We start from the raw sequence: 22,451 nt of genomic DNA, 5'->3' as shown, positions 1-22,451 counted from the left end.
AATCAATTCTCAAGTTAAATAAGATAAAAGACATTGCTCTCAAGTTTATATATGAGAGTAATATTTATACATTTTCTAAAATTAATATATTATGTGAGAAGTTAAATAGGCAAAAAATAGAATTTTAGATATGCAATAGAAAAAAAAGTTAAATAATAAAATAGAAGAAAATAGTACAATTTAGAGGTCAAATTTTGATATATATTTTCATGTCAGTGCGCGTGTTATTCACGAACGGTTTTAAAAAATTAAGTAGATAAAAATCAGAAGTTAAAATGTTCAATAGAAATAAATAATAATTAATCAAAAAGTAAAATAGAACAAAATGGTATAATTTAAAAGTTAAGTATACATTAAGCCATCTTAAGAACATAACACACATTTAGACAAAGTACAAACAAAAATTGTTAATAGATTTACAAAATTACTAGTGTACGTTCTAATATTCGGTGGTAGGGCACGAATTTTGTGTGATTTTAAAGAATATTTTGATTCGCACTTTATACGTTTTACATAATATGCACACGTCTTGAGTTCTTTTTTCTTGTCACAACACAATTGGGATATCCACCTACTCCTAGATTGTGGGGTTAAAAGTTGAGCTATAAATCTATGTAATTAAGCTTATATTGGCTTCTATTTAATCAATCACAATTTTATGCTTTTTTTTTATATGTTATAACAAGAAAGGTGGTGAATCGATTCTATGGATTTTCATACTTCACTAATAAGTAATACACCTGTAACTCAAATGTTATAAACGTTATGCAGCACTTTGCTAGATCATGATTCATGAGTTCGATTCCTTTCACAAATGCCCCCCCTCCGTCTCTCCAATTCATCAAAAAAGAATAATATGTACTTATCATTATAATGCGACATTATAACTAAAAAACATGCAGAAATAATTTAAAACGATATTGCTAAAAGCAATAGAAAAATAGTCGATTACTAATGGCCAAAGAAGCCACCGTTCAATTTACCAATTATACCTCTTTATGTAGTTGTATGACGGTCTTTTAAAATTTGTAAATACATACGCCAATTATATTAGCTATTTGGTATACCAATTGTAGCTTCAATGACTATATACTGACGTGGAAGGCGAAACTGCATTTTATTGGCCATATCACTCACCTAAAACACAAGTAAAAGCCACATCAAAACTCATCGTTTTAGTGCTACAAATAGATAAAGAAATGGTTTTTTGCCATGACTTCACCAGCCCTCTCTCTCATATCCTCATCCATCTCTCACCAAAATCAAAATCAGTAAAATATGTCTTCTCATTTTAAAAAAAATTCAGCGTACAAGTTGCATTATATGTAAGATTATTTAGTGGCGGAACCAGAATTTTATTCATCTAGCGACTAATAGGGCTACTTTAATCCAACGTCGGCTCAATTTTTACAAAAATATAACGAGCCTGTCAAATTGCCAATAAATGTCATATAGTCATAAAAGATGATATAGTTAGTAATTTATAAGAAAAAAACCCTTATACATATTAGGTTATTCCTGTGAAAACAACTTTAGGTTTTTTATATGCCACAAAAATTGGAAAAAAATGGAGAGGAGATTAAAGACAAACATTCCACGTATATTTAGCCTAAAAATTGTACCAAATTCTAGTTTTGATTTTTCTTGCTAATTAACGAATTGGTTTCTCCTAGAATTTAATGACCTGCCAAATAAAAAGAAAGTTAAGCATATGGCTCACAATTTAGCATCTGTTTCAATCATTGCACTAACTATACAATATTGCAAATAATTGTTCAAATATTTTCAGTTTATAATTATGACAATAATAATGAAGATAAGAACCAAAAATAGAAGGAATGATTGTCATTTTCAATTGGTTGCTTGCTTGATTGATTAAGGCAGTGTGAACCAAAACCACAAACTTTTATAATAGACAAAACTCATCTCAAGGTTCCCGAACTACGCATTTTTTGTTTATCTAATCCTTAGAAATCAATTGAAATTCATCAAGTCCCTTTATTTATATTTTTTACTATTTTAATGTCCTTATCTTAACATTCATAGTATCAACTGCAAAAAAATAAATATACTTGATTATCTTAAAAATTGTGAACTTTAGTGTGTTCTGCAATTTTGACACGAACTTTCAATTTTGAAAATTTAATACATGAATTATCATTTTTTTACAATTCAAAATAATGTGCCCACGTCATTATTTTTTTATGGAATATTACTTGGTATTTTGAATGCAAAAATTCGAAAGTTGATCTCCAACATTACCAAAATTGAAAACTCGTATTAAAATTGTAAATTACGCTAAAATTTGTGATTTTTAAAACAATCAAGCCAATAATTAATAATTCATCGAAGATCAAGTCAAAGTATAATTTCTTAGAACCAAATAAACAAAAAAAAACATATAATATAAGGATTTTAAATGAATTTTGCCTTTATAATAATTCCAAAAGGTCACACCCACATGGTTATAGTAAGCAACAAAATGCAAACCAAGTGACTCCATACCACTCGTACTAGTTTGTGGTTAACTATTCTTACTCTACCCATTGCCCAACCCTTATCATATTTCCCTCCTAATCATGCACTTTTTCCCTATTTCTTCTTCTTCTGGTTCTCTTTTATAGACTCTTTCTATATATACCTAACTTATTGTGTTTCAGACCTGCACATTGTTATCTTTCTCTCTCTCAAAAGATGGTACCTACTTCTCTAACTAGCTCCGATACTAATTATCGCATTGTTTGTCGATTGAGTTACGGTTTTAACGGTTTTCGATTGTAACAGGTTTTAGTGACCAGTCATGATGATGCACATCAGGACACTGCGGTAGATTTTCGTGGAAATCCGGTGGACAAGTCAAAAACTGGAGGATGGCTTGGTGCAGGACTAATTCTAGGTGATTGTTTTCTTCTTTACAGAACTTATGTTAGTTTATTTCGGAGATGAAGCTCTATTGAACGGAGATTTTTCTGCAGGAACCGAGCTGTCGGAGAGGATATGTGTGATGGGTATATCGATGAATCTAGTGACATATTTAGTTGGAGATCTGCATATTCCAGCTGCAAAATCTGCAACCATAGTTACCAACTTCATGGGTACTCTCAACCTTCTTGGACTTCTTGGTGGTTTCTTGGCAGATGCTAAACTCGGTCGGTATTTGACAGTTGTAATCTTTGCATCCATAACCGCTGTGGTAAGCTCTCAAATTTCAGAATTTCAAAATTTTGGAACCTTTTGATAAAATAACACCCTTACGCTTAAGCACATTCCGTTCATCATGTTATCAGGGCGTAACTATGTTAACATTCGCTACAACCATCTCTGGCATGAGACCTCCATCGTGCGATGACTACAGAAAACAACATCATCAGTGCATTGAAGCCACTGGCCAGCAACTAGCGCTGCTCTATGCAGCACTGTACACCATAGCACTTGGTGGTGGTGGAATCAAGTCAAATGTATCAGGTTTCGGATCTGACCAATTCGACTCGGGAGATCCTAAAGAAGAGAAAGCTATGATTTTCTTCTTCAATAGATTTTACTTCTGCATTAGTCTCGGGTCATTGTTTGCGGTAATAGTGCTGGTATACATGCAAGATAACATAGGAAGAGGGTGGGGATATGGAATTTCAGCAGGGACAATGGTAATTGCCGTAGCTGTATTACTTTGTGGGACACCATGGTACCGTTTTAAGAAGCCTCAAGGAAGCCCTTTAACTGTGATGTGGAGGGTTTTGTTCTTGGCATGGAAGAAGAGGAGCCTTCCTTATCCTTCTCATCCCAGCTTTTTGAATGATTACCAAAATCCTAAGGTCCCTCACACAGACAAGTTTAAGTAAGTCTTTGTCTTAGCTATGCAATTATTAGTATTTTCAGGTGAAATCTACAAGATTTTCTAACTCTAACGCGTATGATGTCTCAGATGTATCGACAAGGCTGCAATTGTGGATGATCACGCCCCAGCTGGCGGTAATAAGAACAACCCTTGGATAGTTTCAACAGTAATGGAGGTTGAAGAAGTGAAGATGGTGCTTAAGTTAATGCCTATTTGGTCTACATGTATCCTATTTTGGACAGTTTACTCTCAAATGACTACTTTCACTATTGAGCAAGCAACCTTCATGGACCGAAAGGTCGGCTCCTTTGAAATTCCTGCAGGTTCAATGTCTACTTTTCTATTCATTTCTATTCTCCTCTTCACATCCCTCAATGAAAGACTCTTTGTCCCGTTGGGTCGAAAGATCACCCACAACCCCCAAGGACTAACAAGCCTTCAGAGGGTCGGTACGGGACTTATCTTCTCCATAATTGCCATGGTTGCTGCGGCTCTTGTAGAGAAAGAAAGGAGGGACATTGCGGTTCAAAATGGTACTAAGATGAGCGCTTTCTGGCTTGTACCACAGTACTTCCTAGTGGGTGCAGGCGAAGCGTTTGCTTATGTTGGACAACTTGAGTTTTTCATCAGAGAGGCACCAGCGAGGATGAAATCAATGAGCACAGGGCTGTTCCTAAGTACGCTCTCGATGGGTTTCTTTGTCAGTAGTTTGTTAGTGTCTTTAGTTGACAAAGTGACTAAGAAAATCTGGCTCAGAAGCAACTTGAACAAGGGAAAGTTAGCTAACTTCTACTGGGTGCTTGCTATCCTAGGAGTCTTGAATTTTTTTGCTTTTCTCGCAATTGCAACACGACATCAGTACAAAGTTCAGCAGTCTGCTGAACCCGAGGACTGTGATGAAAAAGAGCTTAAAACTACCAACGATTTGATGATTAAAGAAGTGGATAAGGAGGGAGCCCTAGTATAATGTTCGCAAGTGCATTTCTGTTATAACAGTCCAATATATTTGTATTTTCATTTGCAGCCAGTAGAAATAGAAAAACTATAGTTGTATTCTCATGTTAATTATTCAATTTTGAGGCTCATTGAAGTTAGTGAATATTAAGATAGAATGTTGTGTGAATATATTCAAACAATATATTAAAGTGTTATCAGGCTTGTATCTTGTGTATCGATTCTTTATCAAATAAAAATTCTAAGACTTTATTTAGTGCCAATCACTTATTTGAGATAAAATTAGACCAAAAAGTAGGATACGCGACTAAATCCATTGCATGAACTGAAAAATAACGTTCCAATAAACTCTATTCCCTTCCCTATATCAGTCATACTTTGAACAGATGTGATACTTGAAAATAGATTTTAGGAACAGTAGATGCAAATATAAGACCAGAAAGCAGAACATTGAAGAAGTACATAACACAACAACATAGTCTAAGAAGAACTGCTTGCCTGCGAAGGCAAGTGGTTTATGACCAAAGGAGGACGAAGAGCGCGGTGCTTTAACTCATTTTCTTTTCGAGCCTTGTACATCTCTTCTGTCTCAATTACAATTAACCTCTTAACCTAAAGAAGAACATAAAATATTATATTTATTTGAGCGACAAACTGGTATAAGCTACATGAAACTAAAGAATTGTACTGAGTTCCCAATCAAACCTGCTGGAGCATTCCCCTGAGAGACGGAGTATTCCGTTTTGTGACAGTCCGATTGCATTTTCCAAGATGCAACGCCTCTAAAGTACGTCTGTGAAGTTTCCGGGTTCCAGGCATGCCTCTCACCAAGGTTATGTATAAGTTAGGACTCCATGCAATTGGTACTTGAGCTTTGAAAGCCTTGAATGCATTCATTTTTTCACTTACGTAACTGCATTACCCACCAACACCTTTAGCTGTGTGACTTTCATTTGTAAAATCAAATCTCAAGTAAAAATGGAAGTGATAAAGAATGAAGAATTAAAAAAAAAGTGGAATTTGGAGGGTAACATTATCAGCTATCAACTTGAACAATAATGAAGACATTATAGGCCAATGATAACCGACCATAAACCTGGGAATTGGACTGCCAAAATACTTAGGAGACTGGGGAAAGTTTAGCATTGGCTGCATTATGGGCTTGCAAATTAAAATATAGTATCAGAAATCAATTCCTTCAACTCATAGACAGCAATGCATGTTGATAGAAGACAAAATGACATGTTACACAATAAAGTACATGAATTTAAGAATTTAATTCAAATACATTCTTGCACATGATTAATCCCAAGTGATGCCTAAAAGATATGCTATTCAATAATTGAAACGCTCATTGTTACAAACATCCAATTATTTTCCAAAAAAAAAAGGAGATGCAATTCATAAAATAAACACAGAATCTTGTGAAGAAAGTGGCATAATTGGGGTAAAATTCCAGTTAATTGAAGCTCTACAAATTCATAACAATTTTAATTTGAGCCACAAAAACATAAGAAAATGAAGTTGCTAGAGCATACAATTTTAATTATCATCGTCAATCTAAACACAGTTAGATACTCAAAACAGTAATTGAAAAGAGAAAAGGAAGTCCTAATCTCCCGACGACAGGCGGCGCCGCTGGGATAAGTATTGAGCCGACCGTCGAGGGTTTAAGGTTAGATTTTCTTATACTGATTTCTAGGGTTCGATAATAAATACGAATTCACGGTGATTGATTTAGAGATAAAAAAAAGAGAGAGAGACAGTGTTCACTGACCTCGATTTCAAGCTGCAGCCGCAAGCTCCTTTTTCACCGCTGAGAACGGCCGCGAGAACCAAACCAGTTGCGTGCTGCTAACTTCCGATCAAAGGGCAGGTTTAAGAGATATATGGGCCAACAGGCCCAACTCAGTAGGTTTTTTTTTCATATATTGCATTACAACCTATAAAATAAAATTATTTTCAAATACTAATTCACCAAAAATATTAATTTTTCTCTGGTTAATTAACTGCATAGTTAATAAATTAACAATGAACAGAGCTGTAATCTCTGTAGCTAAAAGAGTTGCTGCTGCTACGTCAACAACGCTTCACAACTCAGCTCCTTCAACTCCAAACAGTAAACTTTTTGTTGCAGGTTATATTTTTTCTTTCTCGCAGTCGCTTTGTAATTGAATTATTTGTCTACTTATATGTATCTTTTTTTGGTTTGTGATTGGGTTGATTGTCTCTGTGTTTCAGGTTTGTCATGGTCGGTTGACGAGAAGTCCCTGAAAGATGCCTTCTCTTCCTTTGGAGAGGTTAGTGAAGGTAGTAATATCATTTACAATGTACTTATTCAGTTGTTCAGCTACCTGTTCGACGAATTGCCTCAGAGAACATAAACTGTGGATTTTTCGTCTTTTTTTCACTCGGTGTGAAGTTTTATGGATTTGTATGTCAGTGAGGATTGCGTATGATAAGGAGACTGGTAGATCAAGAGGCTTCGGATTTATTAGTTTTTCAAATGAAAATGAGGCTGAATGTGCAAAAGATGCCATGGATGGCAAGGTGATGTTCATTCTCTTAGTTTATCTTTGTCAAAATTTATTTCTTCCGTTTTGGTCAAATAGGTTTAAACAGGTTTAATTTGCAGGCATTGTTAGGCCGACCATTGAGAGTAAATTTTGCTCTTGAAAAGGTTCGTGGTGGACCGGTTGTCGTCCCACGCATTTCTAATGCAGCAGATGACTTTAGTCGCAATGCTTGAACTCGCCGTCTTTAGAGTTGAGAGCTGCTGCTGTCTTGCTTACTCTAGTCTCTCTTAAACAAGTTAGAACTCGAGTTAAGTAGTAGCAGAATGTTAGGTTTGTAGTAGCAGAATTGAAGACATTTATGTGTTCGTTGCATCCCCGTTGGCGGATGGACTCGAAGCTCATAATGTTGCTGCCTGGTTGTATAATTCATGTACTTCCAAAGTGTTGAGCAAATAGTGTACTAAATGCATTTGGTTCAGTTTCTGTTTTAATGTGCTTCCAAATTTTGACTACAGTAATATTTCACGAATGTTATAATAGAATGTTTTATTTTGGAAACTCATCTAGTTTATTCTTCATTAGTTGTAACTATTTCTATCATATTTTCTTGATTGTCATGAATAGTCACTTTATTCAATAATATGAAAAAAATTGTAATAAGTGATTGGTTTTTTAAATATACAATTATAATGTTGAGAATATCTAAATATTTAAATTAAGGATATACCTAAAAGTTAACAAAAAAACAACAAATTTAGCAATTTATTTTTTAATTCTTGTGCAAAATAGTAATTTTTCTTTATCTTTCAACATAGTAGTAATTTTCATTTATCTTTATTTTTGACTTTTACTTTTTGTAATTTATGTTTCATCAATAAATCTATCTTAAATAAAGAAACAAAGAAAAAACCTGAGGTATATGTTTTCATTAACAATTTGGTGCTATTTTTAACATGATTCAGATACAGTTATAATAGAATTTCAATAGTATTTTGATGAAACTTAATTGAATGTTAATTACAAATAATATAATATTTATTAAAAGTTAGTATTTTTTTTGTATAATTTGCGTTATTTTATATTTATTTTATGGCTTAAATGCACAAAACCAACCACAAACTTTTGTGTGTGTTTAATATTTAATATAATTTTTTAATTTAAATATATATAACATGGAATTTTTAAAATTTTACAATTAAGACATGAAGTACCAGATTTAGAACTTATATGAAACTTTATTTGTAAGATTAGCTAAAATTAAGAATTAAAATCGGGTTTAGTCAAATAAAAGGTCAATAGTAGAACCCCAATTTCCACCTCTACTCAGACATCCAACCGGAGACGGCACCGTCGTCTCTCAAAACATATATAAATACGCCAACCAATCACCAACGAACAAAATAAAAAGAAAAAAACTCAACAATGGAGAGCACTACAGAAGCAGAAGCAAACTCAGCAGCCCTAATTAATTCATTCACCGAAATTACCTCTTCATCCAAAGAAGAAGCTCTCTTCTACCTCGAGAGTCACCAATGGAATCTAGACGCCGCCGTTTCAACTTTTTTCGACAGCAACAGCAATACTATTACTAACATTAACGCCGTCGACGTCGACGATGCTGTTCCGCTTCCTTTGGCGGCAGCCGCTACTAATTCTTCATCTTCTTCACAACAATCCGACTCTCCTAATTACAATCCTTCGCTCTCTCCGTCAAGGTCGCGGTCTCGCTCTCCTTCTCCTGCGCCTCCGTCTCGCGTTCCTTACCGGTTGCGATCCCGCGGGAAAAAACCGGCTAAGTCCGGCGGTGGTGGAAGTAAGGTGAGTGGTGGAATCCGTACTCTTGCTGATCTGAATCGTGCTCCGGATTTGGGGTCTGGTAGTGATGATGATGACGAGGATGGAGATTATCAGCCTGAGCAGTATTACACCGGCGGTGAGAAGAGGTATTTTTGTTATTTAAGCTATATTATTAGTTTAATTCGAGTTTATTTAGTTAATTGCCGTATTTTTAATTTAGGCGTTTAGAAAATTATGCTAGAATTCAGTTGAACTGGAATTTTATTTTTCTCCCTGCCTGAGGCTGCCCTGATGCCTGTGTTTGTTTATAGGTGCAATTTAGGACAAATGTAGTTTCTTACTTGCGTTGCTAGGGTTTCGTTTTGATCTTTTATCTCAGGGTAGCCTGCTCGCTTATACAAATTCTTGGTTACTTGTTAGCTTTGTAGTTTACATGTGTTTAGCAATTCACTATCAAATGATTCAAGAGCTGGATAAGGATCCACACACACACAAATCTCCATGCTCTTTAGCGTGAAAATTTGAGTTTCACGTCTATCACTTAACGACCAACATCTGATTTGATGTCTATTTTGTGCGTAAGAAAAGATATTCGTCTATATTTCTTTAAGAAAAACTAGAAAATAAAAGAATGTTTTGAATTATTAATATTAGAATCTAGGTGCGTTTTATGGTTATTTTGTTTTTTACAAAGTAAACGTTACTTTGTCGGATTATCACTACTGGATGAAAAGTAATTTTTCTACTTATGTCTATAAATTTGAATGATATTTGAGCATATCTTACTTGCTATCATTAGGTTTCCTCAAACTAAGGCTAGGCCTAGAGACATGTTAACAAAACCTCTAATGCTAGATATGTGCTAGATATGTTACAAAACCTCTGAAGTCTAAACTTTATGATATGAATACAGTAACTTGACTATAAACTGTCTTTTAACATTAAATAACTGTCTGCTAATTTTTATGAATTTGAATGATATTGTGCATAGCTTACTTGCTATCATTATTATCTAAACACTAAACCCTAAAACCTAAACAATGATCAGGATATAGAGAGAAACAACGTCTACACTCAAAGAACAAGCGTGAAAAGAATAGACACAAAAAAAGAGGCTTTCTCACTTAATTAGCGTTTTATTTTATGAATTTTTATAATGCTAAATAACTTTCTACTACTGTCTATAAATATGAATCATGTTTGTGCTTATCTTACATGCAATCTATTATTAATGTCTTGATGCTATATATTTCTATCGTTGGCTTGCAGTGGAATGGTGGTCCAAGACCCTAATAAGAAACCTTATGATGCGGATGCAATTTTCGTTCAAGCTAAAACTTCAGGAGTGGAAAGACCTATCGAGTCTTCCTCAACTTCTAGAAGTTTCGCAGGAGTTGGGAGATTACTCTCTGGTGAGACTGCTCCATCTGCTGCTCCTCAACCACCTGAAGCTGTCCTTCACAATGTGACTCTTTGGAGGAATGGCTTTACTATTGATGATGGCCCTTTGCGAAGGTTTGATGATCCTGCTAATGCATCTTTCTTGGAGGTATAATTTTAAATATTTTGTAATTAGAAGATATTATTATATTAGTGCTTCATCGAATTTGCTGATTAGTCAATTAGTCAAGTGTGATAGCTTATGGACTTCTTATTTAAATATGCCGGTTTAACTTACTTTAAAGTAAATGTTAGCTTCCTGATTGATGAAAGTTTTCCATCGTAAAGTTCAATTGTTGATGAATTGGTTTACCTTAATTTTATGAGTAGGGTGAACATTAACTTTCATAGTTTTTTCTGCTATCTTTAACTGTGATTCTTACACGTCTGAACTACGTAAACATACTTATGACTTATTGCATCTCAACGCAGAGTATCAAGAAGTCCGAGTGTCCTTCGGAGCTTCAACCTGCAGATAGGAGGTCTCAGGTCCATCTTGATCTCATGAGACGGGAGGAAAATTACTTGGTAAGTGCTTTGTTCCTGCTCTTTTCTTTTCTTTTTTCATCTGTTTTGTAATCATCTATGTTGCGCGGAAACTTATCAAGTCGTACATTTTAATGTTTATTTTTATTTCAAGAACCGCTACTAAAACTCCAAAACTTTATATTTGTAACGTATTCGTATGAACAATATTGTTTCGCTATATCCGTTTTCAACATATTCGGTTTTAGCATTTCTGTTTATTGTCTTCCTGTCCTATTGCAGGAACCAAAGAAACGCCAGACTTCATTCCAAGGAACGGGAAGAACTTTAGGTAACAACAGTGACACAGCCACTGGTTCAACTTCCCCCGCTGCTTCTTTGATGGCCGCTCCATTGCCATCAGTAGGTCTAGTTGTAGATTCTTCACAGCCAACTACTTCAGTTCAGCTTAGGTTAGCAGATGGAACACGAATGGTATCTCGATTCAACTTGCATCATACTATTAGAGATATACGTGGCTTCATCGATGCATCAAGACCTGGAGGAGAGGGAAATTACCAACTGCAAGTGATGGGATTTCCTCCAAAACAGCTCACCGATTCGGAGCAGACGATAGAAGCGGCTGGCATTGCAAATTCTGTTGTTATTCAGAAATTTTAAACAAATTCATGATGGGATTTAAACTATCCTTTTATTTGTTACTATGGAGATTTTGGAAAATATAATTTAGTTATTCCAATTGCATACTGCTCTAACTTTAAGTTGACAGAGTGCTTCATGAAATCCACAACTTCTAGGTACTGCTATGGTAGTTAGTATGGATCACGGCATTATAAGCCAATTTGCTCAGTGGTAAAACCATGATCTTATTTTCAAGTCCGGACTAAATTTTATCTGATAATTTACTTTATTTTTATTCTTTTGTCAGACTCGCCTAATTTTCGTTTAGCTTCAATTTTGTTATAAATTTAGGGGTAATGTTAAATAAATTCATAAATTATATTTTTTTTTTCAATTTAATTATGAATTTTAAAACGTCTTAATCGTATGCATGAGCTGATGTGTCACTCATTTATTGATATGATTTTGCTGAGTTGGACATCATTTTTAACAGTCATGTTATTATATTATAACCTCGAATTAAAAAAATGAAACTTTTGACATACAATTGAAAATTTGTGATGTGATCAAAAACATATATAGTTATGAATTTTTATAGCATTATCTCTAAAATTTATCTTGTTTTCTTAAAAAAAATTAAAAAAATCAACAGTAGTCCATATTAATATGGATGTTCTAAGAAGGTGTTCTTTTTTTAAAAATGTCTGACTTTTTATAATTATATTGGAAATAACGTTTAATCACCATAGTTGGTGATAAAGGGTTGCTCACCAAATGACCGGAGAGCACCATAAAGATTAGCACACCGCTCGCAAAATTATTTTGCTTGCAAGCATAAAGGTAAATAGCACAAACTGAGAAATACAGAAATACGGCATAAATAGGGAAATACTCTCCCTATATATGCTATAATTGAAAAATAATCCGAGTTGCGTGACTGCGCCACTTGACCGGAGAAAGTCCTCAGGGGACCGGTTACTCCGATCGTTTGTGCCCCATTTCCCCAGCTGCCGCACCGTGCCAACTGCAAACTTAAACTCTAAAATAACGAGGAAGGTGATATTTTGGCTTTATTTTTCTTTATAACCAAAACGACACCGTTTTGGCTACCTTTTATAAATCAGCAGACGCGAAGTTAGAGGTTTTAGTAGGGTGTGGCTGCCAACTTAAGCCAAGAGTCGTTTTGGCTTAAGCTGACGGCCCCACCAGACCGAAACCTCTAGCTCCGCCTTTGAATAAAAGGAGTTTTGCCGATTATCAAACTGAAACTAAACGAGTTTACATGTCGAAAATGAAATTTAAGAAGTTGGTGATAAAAGGCTCAAATCTTAGGAAGTACTCGTAAAAATAAGTCAAATCTAGCCGAGAAAGAGCTAGAAAGATTCGGTCTTGGCAATACTATATTAAACTTCTTAAACATTAGTAAGTTTTCTCGATCTAATATTTTGTTGTGATAGAAAATTTAATATTTATAAACCTAAAAATATAAAGACTCAATATATATATAAATTGCAGCAAAAATACTCAATTAACATAAAATCCAAATATGCATTTTTGCAAAAATCATTAAAAACTTGTACTGTTTTGTCAAATTTTATTTGCTGTCTCAGATTCAGACAAAAAAAAGAAAAAACAGTAGCTAGACTCTACACTGTATATAGCAACAGTTTCCTCCTCCTCCTTTGAAAACATTTCCTCCAATAAAATACACAGAATGGACAGTGACGTGTCCTCCATCTTTCTTCTGCTCGCATAGCAACAAAACCCACCTTCACTTCTCTCTCTAACTCTCTCTCTCTAAAACTCAGAGCTTCAAAATAAAGCTGCTCTCTTTTTCTTTAGGGTTTCTTCTAAACCCATCTAAAACCTCCTCAAATCTTCCAAATTTTGCTTCTCATTCTTCACATTTCACCCCCGTATTTATAATTTTTCTCAAATTTGACCCTATTCTTATTTATTCAGACTCTCTTCTTACTCATTCATGGCTAAGACCAAACCTGGAAAAAAAGACCTTGATTCTTACAATATCAAAGGCACCAACAAAGTTGTTCGACGTAATTTACTCTTTTACCCCTCTTTTTCCCCTTAATTTTTGCTTACTTTTTCAATGCCAACCCATGAATTTCTCAGGAAAGTTTTAGTCTTTTTTACTATTCAGATTTCAAAGTCTTTCCTTTTTTATACTTTGAGTATTGGGGAGCTTTTTGTTTTTCATTTTCATAATTGGGTCTCTTTGTATTTTTTTTGTTTTTTTTTTAAAAAAATTTCTTGAAAGTTCTTAATTATGCAGGTTTTGTGTTTGTGTTAATGTTCTGTTGTTATTTGCAGCTGGTGATTGTGTTTTGATGCGGCCATCAGACTCTGATAAGCCTCCTTATGTGGCTCGTGTTGAGAAACTTGAAGCTGATCATAGGAATAACATTAAAGTTCGTGTCAGGTGGTATTACAGACCTGAGGAATCTATCGGTGGCCGCCGCCAGTTCCATGGGGCGAAAGAGCTTTTTTTATCGGACCATTATGATGTGCAAAGTGCTCACACTATTGAAGGGAAGTGCATTGTGCACTCCTTTAAGAACTATACTAAGCTTGAAAATGTTGGAGCTGAGGATTACTTTTGTAGGTTTGAGTATAAAGCTTCCACTGGCGGCTTTACGCCTGATCGTGTAGCTGTGTGAGTATTCTTATGCATTTGTTTCATTGTTTGTGTTAGGTTGGTGTTGGATTGGTTTATTGTTTTGGTTGTAATGTTGAGTTGATTGGTGCTCCATTGTTTGTTTTTGGTTCTCCAAGGTACTGCAAATGTGAAATGCCATACAATCCGGATGATCTAATGGTGCAGTGCGAGGGATGCAAAGATTGGTAACTTTGTTTGACACTCTCACTTTGTTTTAAGAATTTCATATGGTTAATTAGTCAAATTACAGGGATTAAATCCACTTGTTTTGATATTTCTTGAACCTACATTGAATATGAAGCACTGTGGCTTAGCATTATTATCGCTGTTTATTATTTCTTGTGATTAATTTTGACATTTGTTTTGTGGAAATTAATTCATTTGCGTTACTAGTGAGAGCTATATGGTCACTTCTCACTTTATTTTTTTAGTTGGTTCATTTGATGTTAGACCTGAAAGCCCTTGAGAACTGTTTCTGTTTTCCAATGTTTTCCAATTTATTTAAAATTTTGGAATGAGACCATAAACAACTATCAGGATGTATTTGTAGATAAATGGTCATTCAACTATATAGTAGTTTACTAAGACTCGTGTGATACTCACTAGATTTTCAGATTAACAACTTTGAGGCATGCTGCCATTTTCATTATATTTTGGAGAAAGTTTTGTTGATGAAAGAAATGTATTTTATCTGCTTGTATTTTTTCAATTTAAACAAGTATTTTTTATTTCACCTGCAATGTATAGGCCTATCAGCTTGTTTCAGTTAAGGCTCATTTCTGCCAAGTCTTTAAAATTGACGAGCCAAGTTTTGGGAGTATTTAAAAGGCTGTAGCTTGAACTAAGTGAGATTCTTGCTTAAGCTAATGAGTGAGGTTATGCAAGCTCATCGGTCAGTTGAATTTATGTACATACATAAGAATATGCATAATGATACTAATTGGAAATGTAAGATGCAGTAGCAGTTAAGTTTTGTTAATGCCAAATACTTATAGCATGCTCCCTGTTTAGGATTTTATTTTATTAATAGTTCTTATAATAGTAAATTTGATTAGAAATTCATCGAGGCTTGTCTTTGTTCATTAATTTCAAGTGACACATTTACATGTTGCAAATGTTGTAAAACTAAAAGCCATCCTTTCCGAAAACTTTCCCATGGACAGGAGCCAGGCCCTTCAACTCGCCAATTTTTATGGGGGCCAACTTCTTGTATGAAGAATACAGTTGTTTGAATTGTAAAGTTGTTCATATTAGGGATAAATTTTGACATTAGGGAGCTTCAGCAACCTGTAAGACATGCTAGTAAGATTTTTTAATTTTTTAGTTTCATTCAGTTTTTCCCTTTTCCCTCCTCCAGATAAATTATCATGATCATGTTAGAATTACTTGTAGTATGATGTCCTGTAGCCCTGGCGTAGTTGCTCCATTATGGGCTTGTAGTGCCATAAGTAAATGTTTTGGATCCTCGCCGTTATTTACGCAGTGGACTTAAGTAAAGTATCTTCTTGAAATATTTGTTTGGAAAAATTTGGAAATCTGAGTGTATTTTTTGTTCATACTTCATATAACGAGGATTCGTCTTATGAGACTTGCTCTAAATGGACCAGAAGAAGGTGGGACATATTAAAGGGAAATTAGATGTGCTAGTGTGGAAATATACAAGTTACAAGAATAGAGCAACTTCCTAAATTTCCTTCTCTTACCAGTCAAAATATCCCTCCAACTGGTATGTCGTAAGACTTTATAGTTTCTAATATAACTTCTGTGAATGGGTAGATAAGACATTACCATGTTCTTTCCATCAATTTTCTTCTTACAAATTACAATGAAAGCGCAAATTACGAATCTATTTTCCTTGTTTCTCACTCATGTAATCCAGCAATGGAAATTTTGTTTTCCTCCCTATATAATATGAATGGAACCATTCAAATAACCCTGGTAGAAATTCAACTTCTTTACTTTTTTCTTGTTTTCCTCCTACAATCTTGATCCTCTCTGCTTGTGACCTTAGATATGATTGCGCTTACCAATCTGTTATGTCAATCCTTTGAATTGGTTGGCAATTCACATTATAATATTATGATTATATTTCATGCATCCATTTTCTTGTTTCATCTACCATATTCTGTCTAGATTTATTACTGCTTTATGGTTGAGCATATTCTCAGTGGCTAGAGGCACAGGCAAAATTATTGAATGATAAATGAGTATCTAAAGACTGACTATTGACTGAGAAATGTTGGATGCTGAATAAATGGAATCTGTGCAAATGAAAAGGGAACGGCTATTAGAAACTAATGGAATCAGAATATCTTAATTTTTTGAACTGTGAAATCATTTCAATAATGCTTGTTGGTCACTTCATATTATTCTATAGGCCTTGATCCTTGCTTTTCTGTTAGCCTTTTGTGCTAATAAACAACAATTCTAGAACTAAAAGGCTGTAGGGTCTTAATGCAACTTGAAATTTGTGTCTCTTGTAACAATGTTTGTTTGCAAATCACAACATAATCTGAGAAAAGTAAGATGACTATCATCCCTAGGTTGAATTTATACCATTTTTACCTGTCTTTGTATTATGCTTGAAGCAAACAGATCATGCTTGTAGGTTGGTCGGCCTAGTTTCTGTTGAGCTAATGTATAAAATCAAATGCTTGAACTCTGATTTGCAGTCTTGCATAAACAATTTGATTGCATATTGTTAAGATAATAAAACTATTGTTGAAGCCTCACCCAACAACTTTTGCTTTGGGGTGAATTGGTTATTTGACACATCAACATATAATTATAAGAAGTAAAGGCAGTATTTCTAACATATATAGGGGCTTAAAATATGAAATTAAACATTCAATTGAGATTATTTTTGGTGATGCTCAATATCTGCTTTCAAACAATGGGTGATTAAAGAGAATTGTACACTCATTATAAGCTTATGTTATTAAAAATGTGCTGTAGGTGCTTTCAGTATCTAAAATGTAATTACTATGATGGTGCTTTGATATGTTTTAATGTCATGTGCTATTAGTGAACGTCAACAACAATCTCATCATAGTGTACTGTAAAATATTTTCTTGAGTTTCTTTGATTTATTTTCTTTTAATTAAGAATCATCTTGTGTTGAGTGTCGAATTTTATTCAACACTGTAGATATAGCTGTGATATACCATCAGAAAATTACATTTTAATATTTGTTTAAGCAATGGCAATGATGTCTTCTAGAATATATTATGCAAGAGGCTGCTCAATTTAGTTGACTGGCTGTTTGAACATTGTTTTGAATATTAACTTAAACATTTAGGTAAAGTGCACATCTATAGAAGATATACTGGAAAGAGAGAACTTGACATAGTTTGAACTCGTGTTTCTAGATTAGCATGGCATGTTCAGCACAAGATGACCTAGTATGTCCTTGATGTTGGTTTTACTTGCGCTAGGTAATGTTTCGATAGTTATAGCCCTAATTTGGTTCAAATGTAAGAGAAAGATTCCTAGAGCCAACCTAGTTTTGTGATACTATTTTATATAAATATGAAATGTCTGTATGAGATTGGGCTGCATCTAAGCATTGTGAGATTGTCTTGTTTTGCGGGCAACTAGAATCTTGAAGGGGAACTTTATGATATTGTCCTACATCGAATTAAAATAGAGTAGAGAGCACATTAGATGACGAAAAAATAGATTAGAACTGAAGCTTGATGGATACTACGAGCCTTGGCGCATTGGTAAATCTGCTCATTTGATCACCTGTAGGTCACTGGCTTGTGTACAATTGTACCCTCTTTCTACCACGATGATAGCCGGGGAGCACTTTATGCACGTGGGAAGCCCTTTTAAACTTAATGCAGTTGAATTTAAAATTTTGGAAATAGATGACATACTAGCTTTGATGATTTAGTGATTAGGATGCACCTCTTTATGTGTTAAAGCTTGATATTATAATCTTGATTGGATTGCTACTTTAAACTTGAAGAAATGTGTGTCGGTGGTACCATAAGTAAGAACCATGCTTTTTTGACATGCTTGTATCTTACAGGTTTCATCCTTCTTGTATGGGAATGACAATTGAAGAAGCCAAAAAGTTGGAACACTTTCTTTGTTCGGACTGCTCCTCTGATGATGATGCAAAAAGATCTTTAAATGCATTCCCAGTATCACCGTCTATTGAGGCCAAGGTGAGATTTGTGATCCTTGTTAGACTCTGATTGTGGGTGGAGAGATGATCCTCATTTATTTTTACTGTTGTCTTTGTAGTATGAGGAACATTGGACAAGTTATTGATTTGGATGCGTGATGATTGATGCCATACTCTTTTTCTCTCTGCCAATTCAAGTTGTAGTGTTTCTCGAGCATTCTTTTAATCAGTCATTTGAATCAAGCATCATTCTCGTTAATAGGATTGTAACCTCGTAAGAATGCTCAGTCTGTTCACTTTGATCACATGACCGGTTTTCTTAAAAACAATCGTCTACCTTCTCTGTAATCTTAACCAGATAGAACTTCTGTAGCTGTCCTCTTTAGTGACTTATTATGGCCAATTGGCCATTCCTTATATTACCATGACAAGTGATATTACTTCTGTAAAATCAGTAAATTTCTGTTAAAGAAATTGTTTTTTATTTGTTTTCTACCCTGGTTATATGGAGAGCATCAGTATTGCATGGTTGGAGTTCAGTTCCTGAGTTCCTGTATCAATTTGATATAGGTGCAATATTTTAAGGCCTAAGTAATGGATTTGGGGATTTGCTTAATCAATCAATAAATAACATTTGATAAAAGAACAAAATATTTTTCTTGCTGATATTGTAGTTCTATGGAGTTCTATCGAGTCTATCATGGGCTGACAGTGTGATTATTTAGTATTTGCAAAATCCAGTTTTGTGTTTCCTGTTCTATGCCTGTGATTGCCTTATAAAAATCAAATTCTGTTTTTATAATATTTAAAATAGATTCTGGCATTGCCATTTGGTTGCACTGTCTTGCTTTTTCTGATATCCTGAAAGTCTCTAGGCTGCCGAGTAGGACTAAATGCGGAAATTTAGTAAATGTAGAAATTTAATTTCGTTCCAACTATGGATTGTGGAGCTGAGAATGATTGATTTCACTTGATGGATATAAAATTTATTGCACTTAACATGGAAGCCTATGAAAAGGCATTTTGCCGAATCAGTTCTGCACAGTGTAGGCCTTTTCTTTTATGGACCACTACAGTATTTTAATGCTGACCACAGAGTTCAACCACGTACTATTCGTCCAACACGGCTTCTAGTTGAGCTAAATGCATGTAGATTGGTGTATATCACCTTGGCTTTCGTATTTAGTTTCAGAACAATGACGCCAGCTGAGTTAGATGAAAATTATGTAGGTTTAGTATTTCATGTATTAAAAAAAACCGAGATGTTAAATAACACAGGCAGTTTTTAGTTGCAATTTGAAAAAGATGGGAATCATTGCTCATGCATAGATGACGTATTTCATTTACGAGTAAAAGCTGTTTTTTGATCTCGGATTGTATTCTTTTTTATCTTCTAATGTAGTTTGATTTGTTTTAAATTATTTTGCTAGGTGGAGTCGAAGAGAAGGAAGAGGTAATATATGACTTAGTCTTGTAATTGTTGGGAAGGTACTTTTCTTGCACATTAGCTCCAGTATGTTGTTGAATTGTACAGTGCTGAGAAGATGCTGTGTTTGCACAAACCAGAGGCTTTCTATTATTCATCATTTTCGTAGTGTTTGTATGTGTTAATGGACTTTTAGGTGATCAACTTTGTGCCTGTCGATGTCATCTTGGGTACTGTTCTCCTTTGATAACAAATCAAACTGAACACATTGGAAAACCATGGGATTTTCTTTGTTAAGTATCGCTATAAGTGTGTGCCTGAAAGCCCTTTTTGAGGGAGTTGTGGTTGAAAAAGAGTTGTCGTCTGAGTTGAACATTGTCGAGTGGTGCTTATGTTTCATCAATGGACAACCTTCTTAAGTAGAACCTAGGCGAATCCTACTTCATCTAATCGTTATTTTAGATGAGTGTCGGTGTGTAGGAAGGTTCTATGTCTTTCGTAGCTTATCGGATTGGTTATAGGTTTCGTCTGCCTGAGTAGACCTGAGAATGGCATCTTTCCAGTTGAGAACCATGTCTGCATTCAAGTGTAAGATTATTGCAAGCATTTTGAATGCAAATTTTGCATGTAACAATTTTCAGCTGAAAATGTGTAGTTGTAGTTTTTGCCAACTCAAAATCACTCCTAATGGGCAACTGCAAGGAGTCATGCCATGGAATCATGTAAGCAATTTTAGCGATCTAAGATGAAGAGAAGCGTGCTTCAAAATTCAATGCGGTTGGAATTCTTATTTCAATCATTCTTTATGTTGTGTTGTGATTCTCTCATAATTATATCAATCAAATGAGAGTTGAGAAAGGAAAATAAAGGGCAAGGAGATTAACACTGGTATTTTGAAAGGAAGTCTCGTCAAAAATCAGGGTATGCGATTTCTTGGAATTCACGTAAGAAAGCTCGAACTGTAAGGTAAAGCAGATTAGCAATGGATGGATGGGATTTCATTGCTTAATTTGCAAAATCAATTCCAACCTAGTAAAACTCATTAGAGTTGCTATTAAGAAAATAAAATATTCTTGTCTAAAGATAGTTGAATTCTTGTGAGGAAGATCCATAAAATATTATGTGCAACTAAGAAATTTTTTATAATATCATGTTAATCTTACACTTCGTTTATCTTTAAATGTTGCAATGGAGCAACTATTTTCATGCTAAACTACAATGAATCGTAATTTAATATTGTTTAGTGAACAGTAATATCAAATTCAAATAATCAATTTACTTTAACTTTCATCGGATAATACACAACACCTATTGTCAAAAAAAGAAAAAAAGAAATTGAGAAAATTTAAATAAAAATAAGTCCAATATTTTTATCTAAAGATACGGTTTGAACTATGTATGCAACCATTTAAAATTTAGAAAAAGAATCTGCCTCTTGCAAAAGACGTACACTATTTAGGTGTGAATTAGTTTTAATGTAGAATGTTTGAAGGTATTTCATACTTTTATAGTTGAGATCCGTTTAAAAAATATTCATGGACTTTGTACAAAAAAAGAAAAGAAATTATCCGGTCTATTTTTTTTTTATCACACAGTTTAAAAAAGGCTTAATTACTTAAAAATCACCCACCTTGTAACTTTTTTTCATTTATAGCATGACCTAGGAAAATTTTCAATTGTATCCTATTTTTGATTTTTATGTTTCATCTCTACCCTAATGAGTTGAATTGACCTATTTTCTTTTAAAAAAAAGTTTAAATTAGTCCTTCATTTTTAACCTATATTCTAATAAAACGTTAATGTTAATCATTTATATATCTTATTTTTAATATTTTTATCTTTAAATTAATTAAATTATCAAAAAAATTACTCTTGGGGTACAAACGAAACATAAAAATCAAAAATAGGGTACACTTGAAAATTTTCCTAGGTCGTGGTATAAATAAAAAAAAGTTACAAGGTGAGTGGTTTTTAATTAATTAAGCCTTTAAAAAACACAATTAATAGTATGAATTTCTACTGTCCTTATTTAAAAGTCACCAAATGTTATTTTCTTGGCTTAATGGCAAAAAAAACCCAAACCTTTACGACTTGTTGCAATTATATCCAAACCTTTTAATTTTTGCAATAATATCCAAATTGCATTATTTTGTTGCAATAATATCCAAATTGCATTATTTTGTTGCAATAATATCCAAATTGCACTTTTTATATGATTTTTTTTGAGTTTTTTGTCATTGTTTGGGACTTTTACTATATTATTATACATCAAAACATAATAATAACCTAATATCTTAATTGAAAACAACAAGTTTGGCCATCAATTTGACTATTATTACTACAAAAAATGCAATTTGGATATTATTGCAACAACAAAAATGCAATTTGGATATTATTGCAAAAAATAAAAGGTTTGGATATAATTGCAACAAATCATAAAGATTTGGGTTTTTTTACCATTAGGCCTATTTTCTTATATATTTCAATGGGCTCCTTACAAATTTACCTCAAAAACAAGAATAATAGGATAATATATCTCAACACTGAAAAGTTATGAGAATTACATCACA

General features: G+C 33.9%; 5 protein-coding genes across 7 annotated transcripts; 4 read left to right on the top strand and 1 right to left on the bottom strand.

Annotated features, from left to right (window-relative positions):
• The first annotated feature begins 2,514 nt into the window (after nucleotides 1-2,514).
• LOC126655381 (protein NRT1/ PTR FAMILY 6.4) lies at nucleotides 2,515-4,995 on the top strand. Its single transcript, XM_050349544.2, has 5 exons — nucleotides 2,515-2,697; nucleotides 2,785-2,896; nucleotides 2,976-3,193; nucleotides 3,288-3,835; nucleotides 3,923-4,995. Exons 1-5 carry the CDS (start codon nucleotides 2,695-2,697, stop codon nucleotides 4,800-4,802), a joined length of 1,761 nt encoding a protein of 586 aa, XP_050205501.1. The 5' UTR covers nucleotides 2,515-2,694; the 3' UTR covers nucleotides 4,803-4,995.
• Nucleotides 4,996-5,071: 76 nt separating this feature from the next.
• LOC126655383 (uncharacterized) lies at nucleotides 5,072-6,692 on the bottom strand. The gene is made up of 3 exons (XM_050349548.2): nucleotides 6,567-6,692; nucleotides 5,495-5,702; nucleotides 5,072-5,401 (listed from the first exon to the last, which is right to left on the bottom strand). The coding sequence occupies exons 2-3, from the start codon at nucleotides 5,684-5,686 to the stop codon at nucleotides 5,270-5,272; spliced, it is 324 nt and encodes a 107-aa protein (XP_050205505.1). The 5' UTR covers nucleotides 5,687-5,702; nucleotides 6,567-6,692; the 3' UTR covers nucleotides 5,072-5,269.
• On the top strand, nucleotides 6,595-7,902 carry LOC126655382 (glycine-rich RNA-binding protein 4, mitochondrial). Of its 2 annotated transcripts, XM_050349547.2 has the most exons (5): nucleotides 6,595-6,700; nucleotides 6,846-6,926; nucleotides 7,031-7,099; nucleotides 7,233-7,339; nucleotides 7,425-7,902. In XM_050349547.2, exons 1-5 carry the CDS (start codon nucleotides 6,679-6,681, stop codon nucleotides 7,536-7,538), a joined length of 393 nt encoding a protein of 130 aa, XP_050205504.1. In that variant the 5' UTR covers nucleotides 6,595-6,678; the 3' UTR covers nucleotides 7,539-7,902. The 2 variants fall into 2 exon arrangements, with proteins under 2 accessions (XP_050205504.1, XP_050205503.1); XM_050349546.2 differs by lacking the exon at nucleotides 6,595-6,700 and having other exon boundaries at nucleotides 6,735-6,926.
• Nucleotides 7,903-8,624: 722 nt separating this feature from the next.
• On the top strand, nucleotides 8,625-11,772 carry LOC126657534 (plant UBX domain-containing protein 4-like). Its single transcript, XM_050352238.2, has 4 exons — nucleotides 8,625-9,248; nucleotides 10,372-10,651; nucleotides 10,975-11,070; nucleotides 11,311-11,772. Exons 1-4 carry the CDS (start codon nucleotides 8,728-8,730, stop codon nucleotides 11,686-11,688), a joined length of 1,275 nt encoding a protein of 424 aa, XP_050208195.1. The 5' UTR covers nucleotides 8,625-8,727; the 3' UTR covers nucleotides 11,689-11,772.
• A 1,482-nt stretch (nucleotides 11,773-13,254) lies between these two features.
• LOC126655850 (chromatin remodeling protein EBS) lies at nucleotides 13,255-20,178 on the top strand. 2 transcript variants are annotated; one of them, XM_050350185.2, is made up of 6 exons: nucleotides 13,255-13,703; nucleotides 13,978-14,320; nucleotides 14,440-14,508; nucleotides 18,357-18,495; nucleotides 18,575-18,729; nucleotides 19,886-20,178. In XM_050350185.2, the coding sequence occupies exons 1-5, from the start codon at nucleotides 13,631-13,633 to the stop codon at nucleotides 18,599-18,601; spliced, it is 651 nt and encodes a 216-aa protein (XP_050206142.1). In that variant the 5' UTR covers nucleotides 13,255-13,630; the 3' UTR covers nucleotides 18,602-18,729; nucleotides 19,886-20,178. The 2 variants fall into 2 exon arrangements, with proteins under 2 accessions (XP_050206142.1, XP_050206140.1); XM_050350183.2 differs by lacking the exon at nucleotides 18,575-18,729 and having other exon boundaries at nucleotides 13,259-13,703.
• The last annotated feature ends 2,273 nt before the right edge of the window (nucleotides 20,179-22,451 follow it).

This window comes from Mercurialis annua, linkage group LG7, assembly GCF_937616625.2.
Source record: "Mercurialis annua linkage group LG7, ddMerAnnu1.2, whole genome shotgun sequence".
Taxonomy (NCBI): Eukaryota; Viridiplantae; Streptophyta; class Magnoliopsida; order Malpighiales; family Euphorbiaceae; genus Mercurialis; species Mercurialis annua.
Note: the sequence above shows the minus strand (reverse complement) of the source record. Positions and strands in the feature narration are given on the sequence as shown.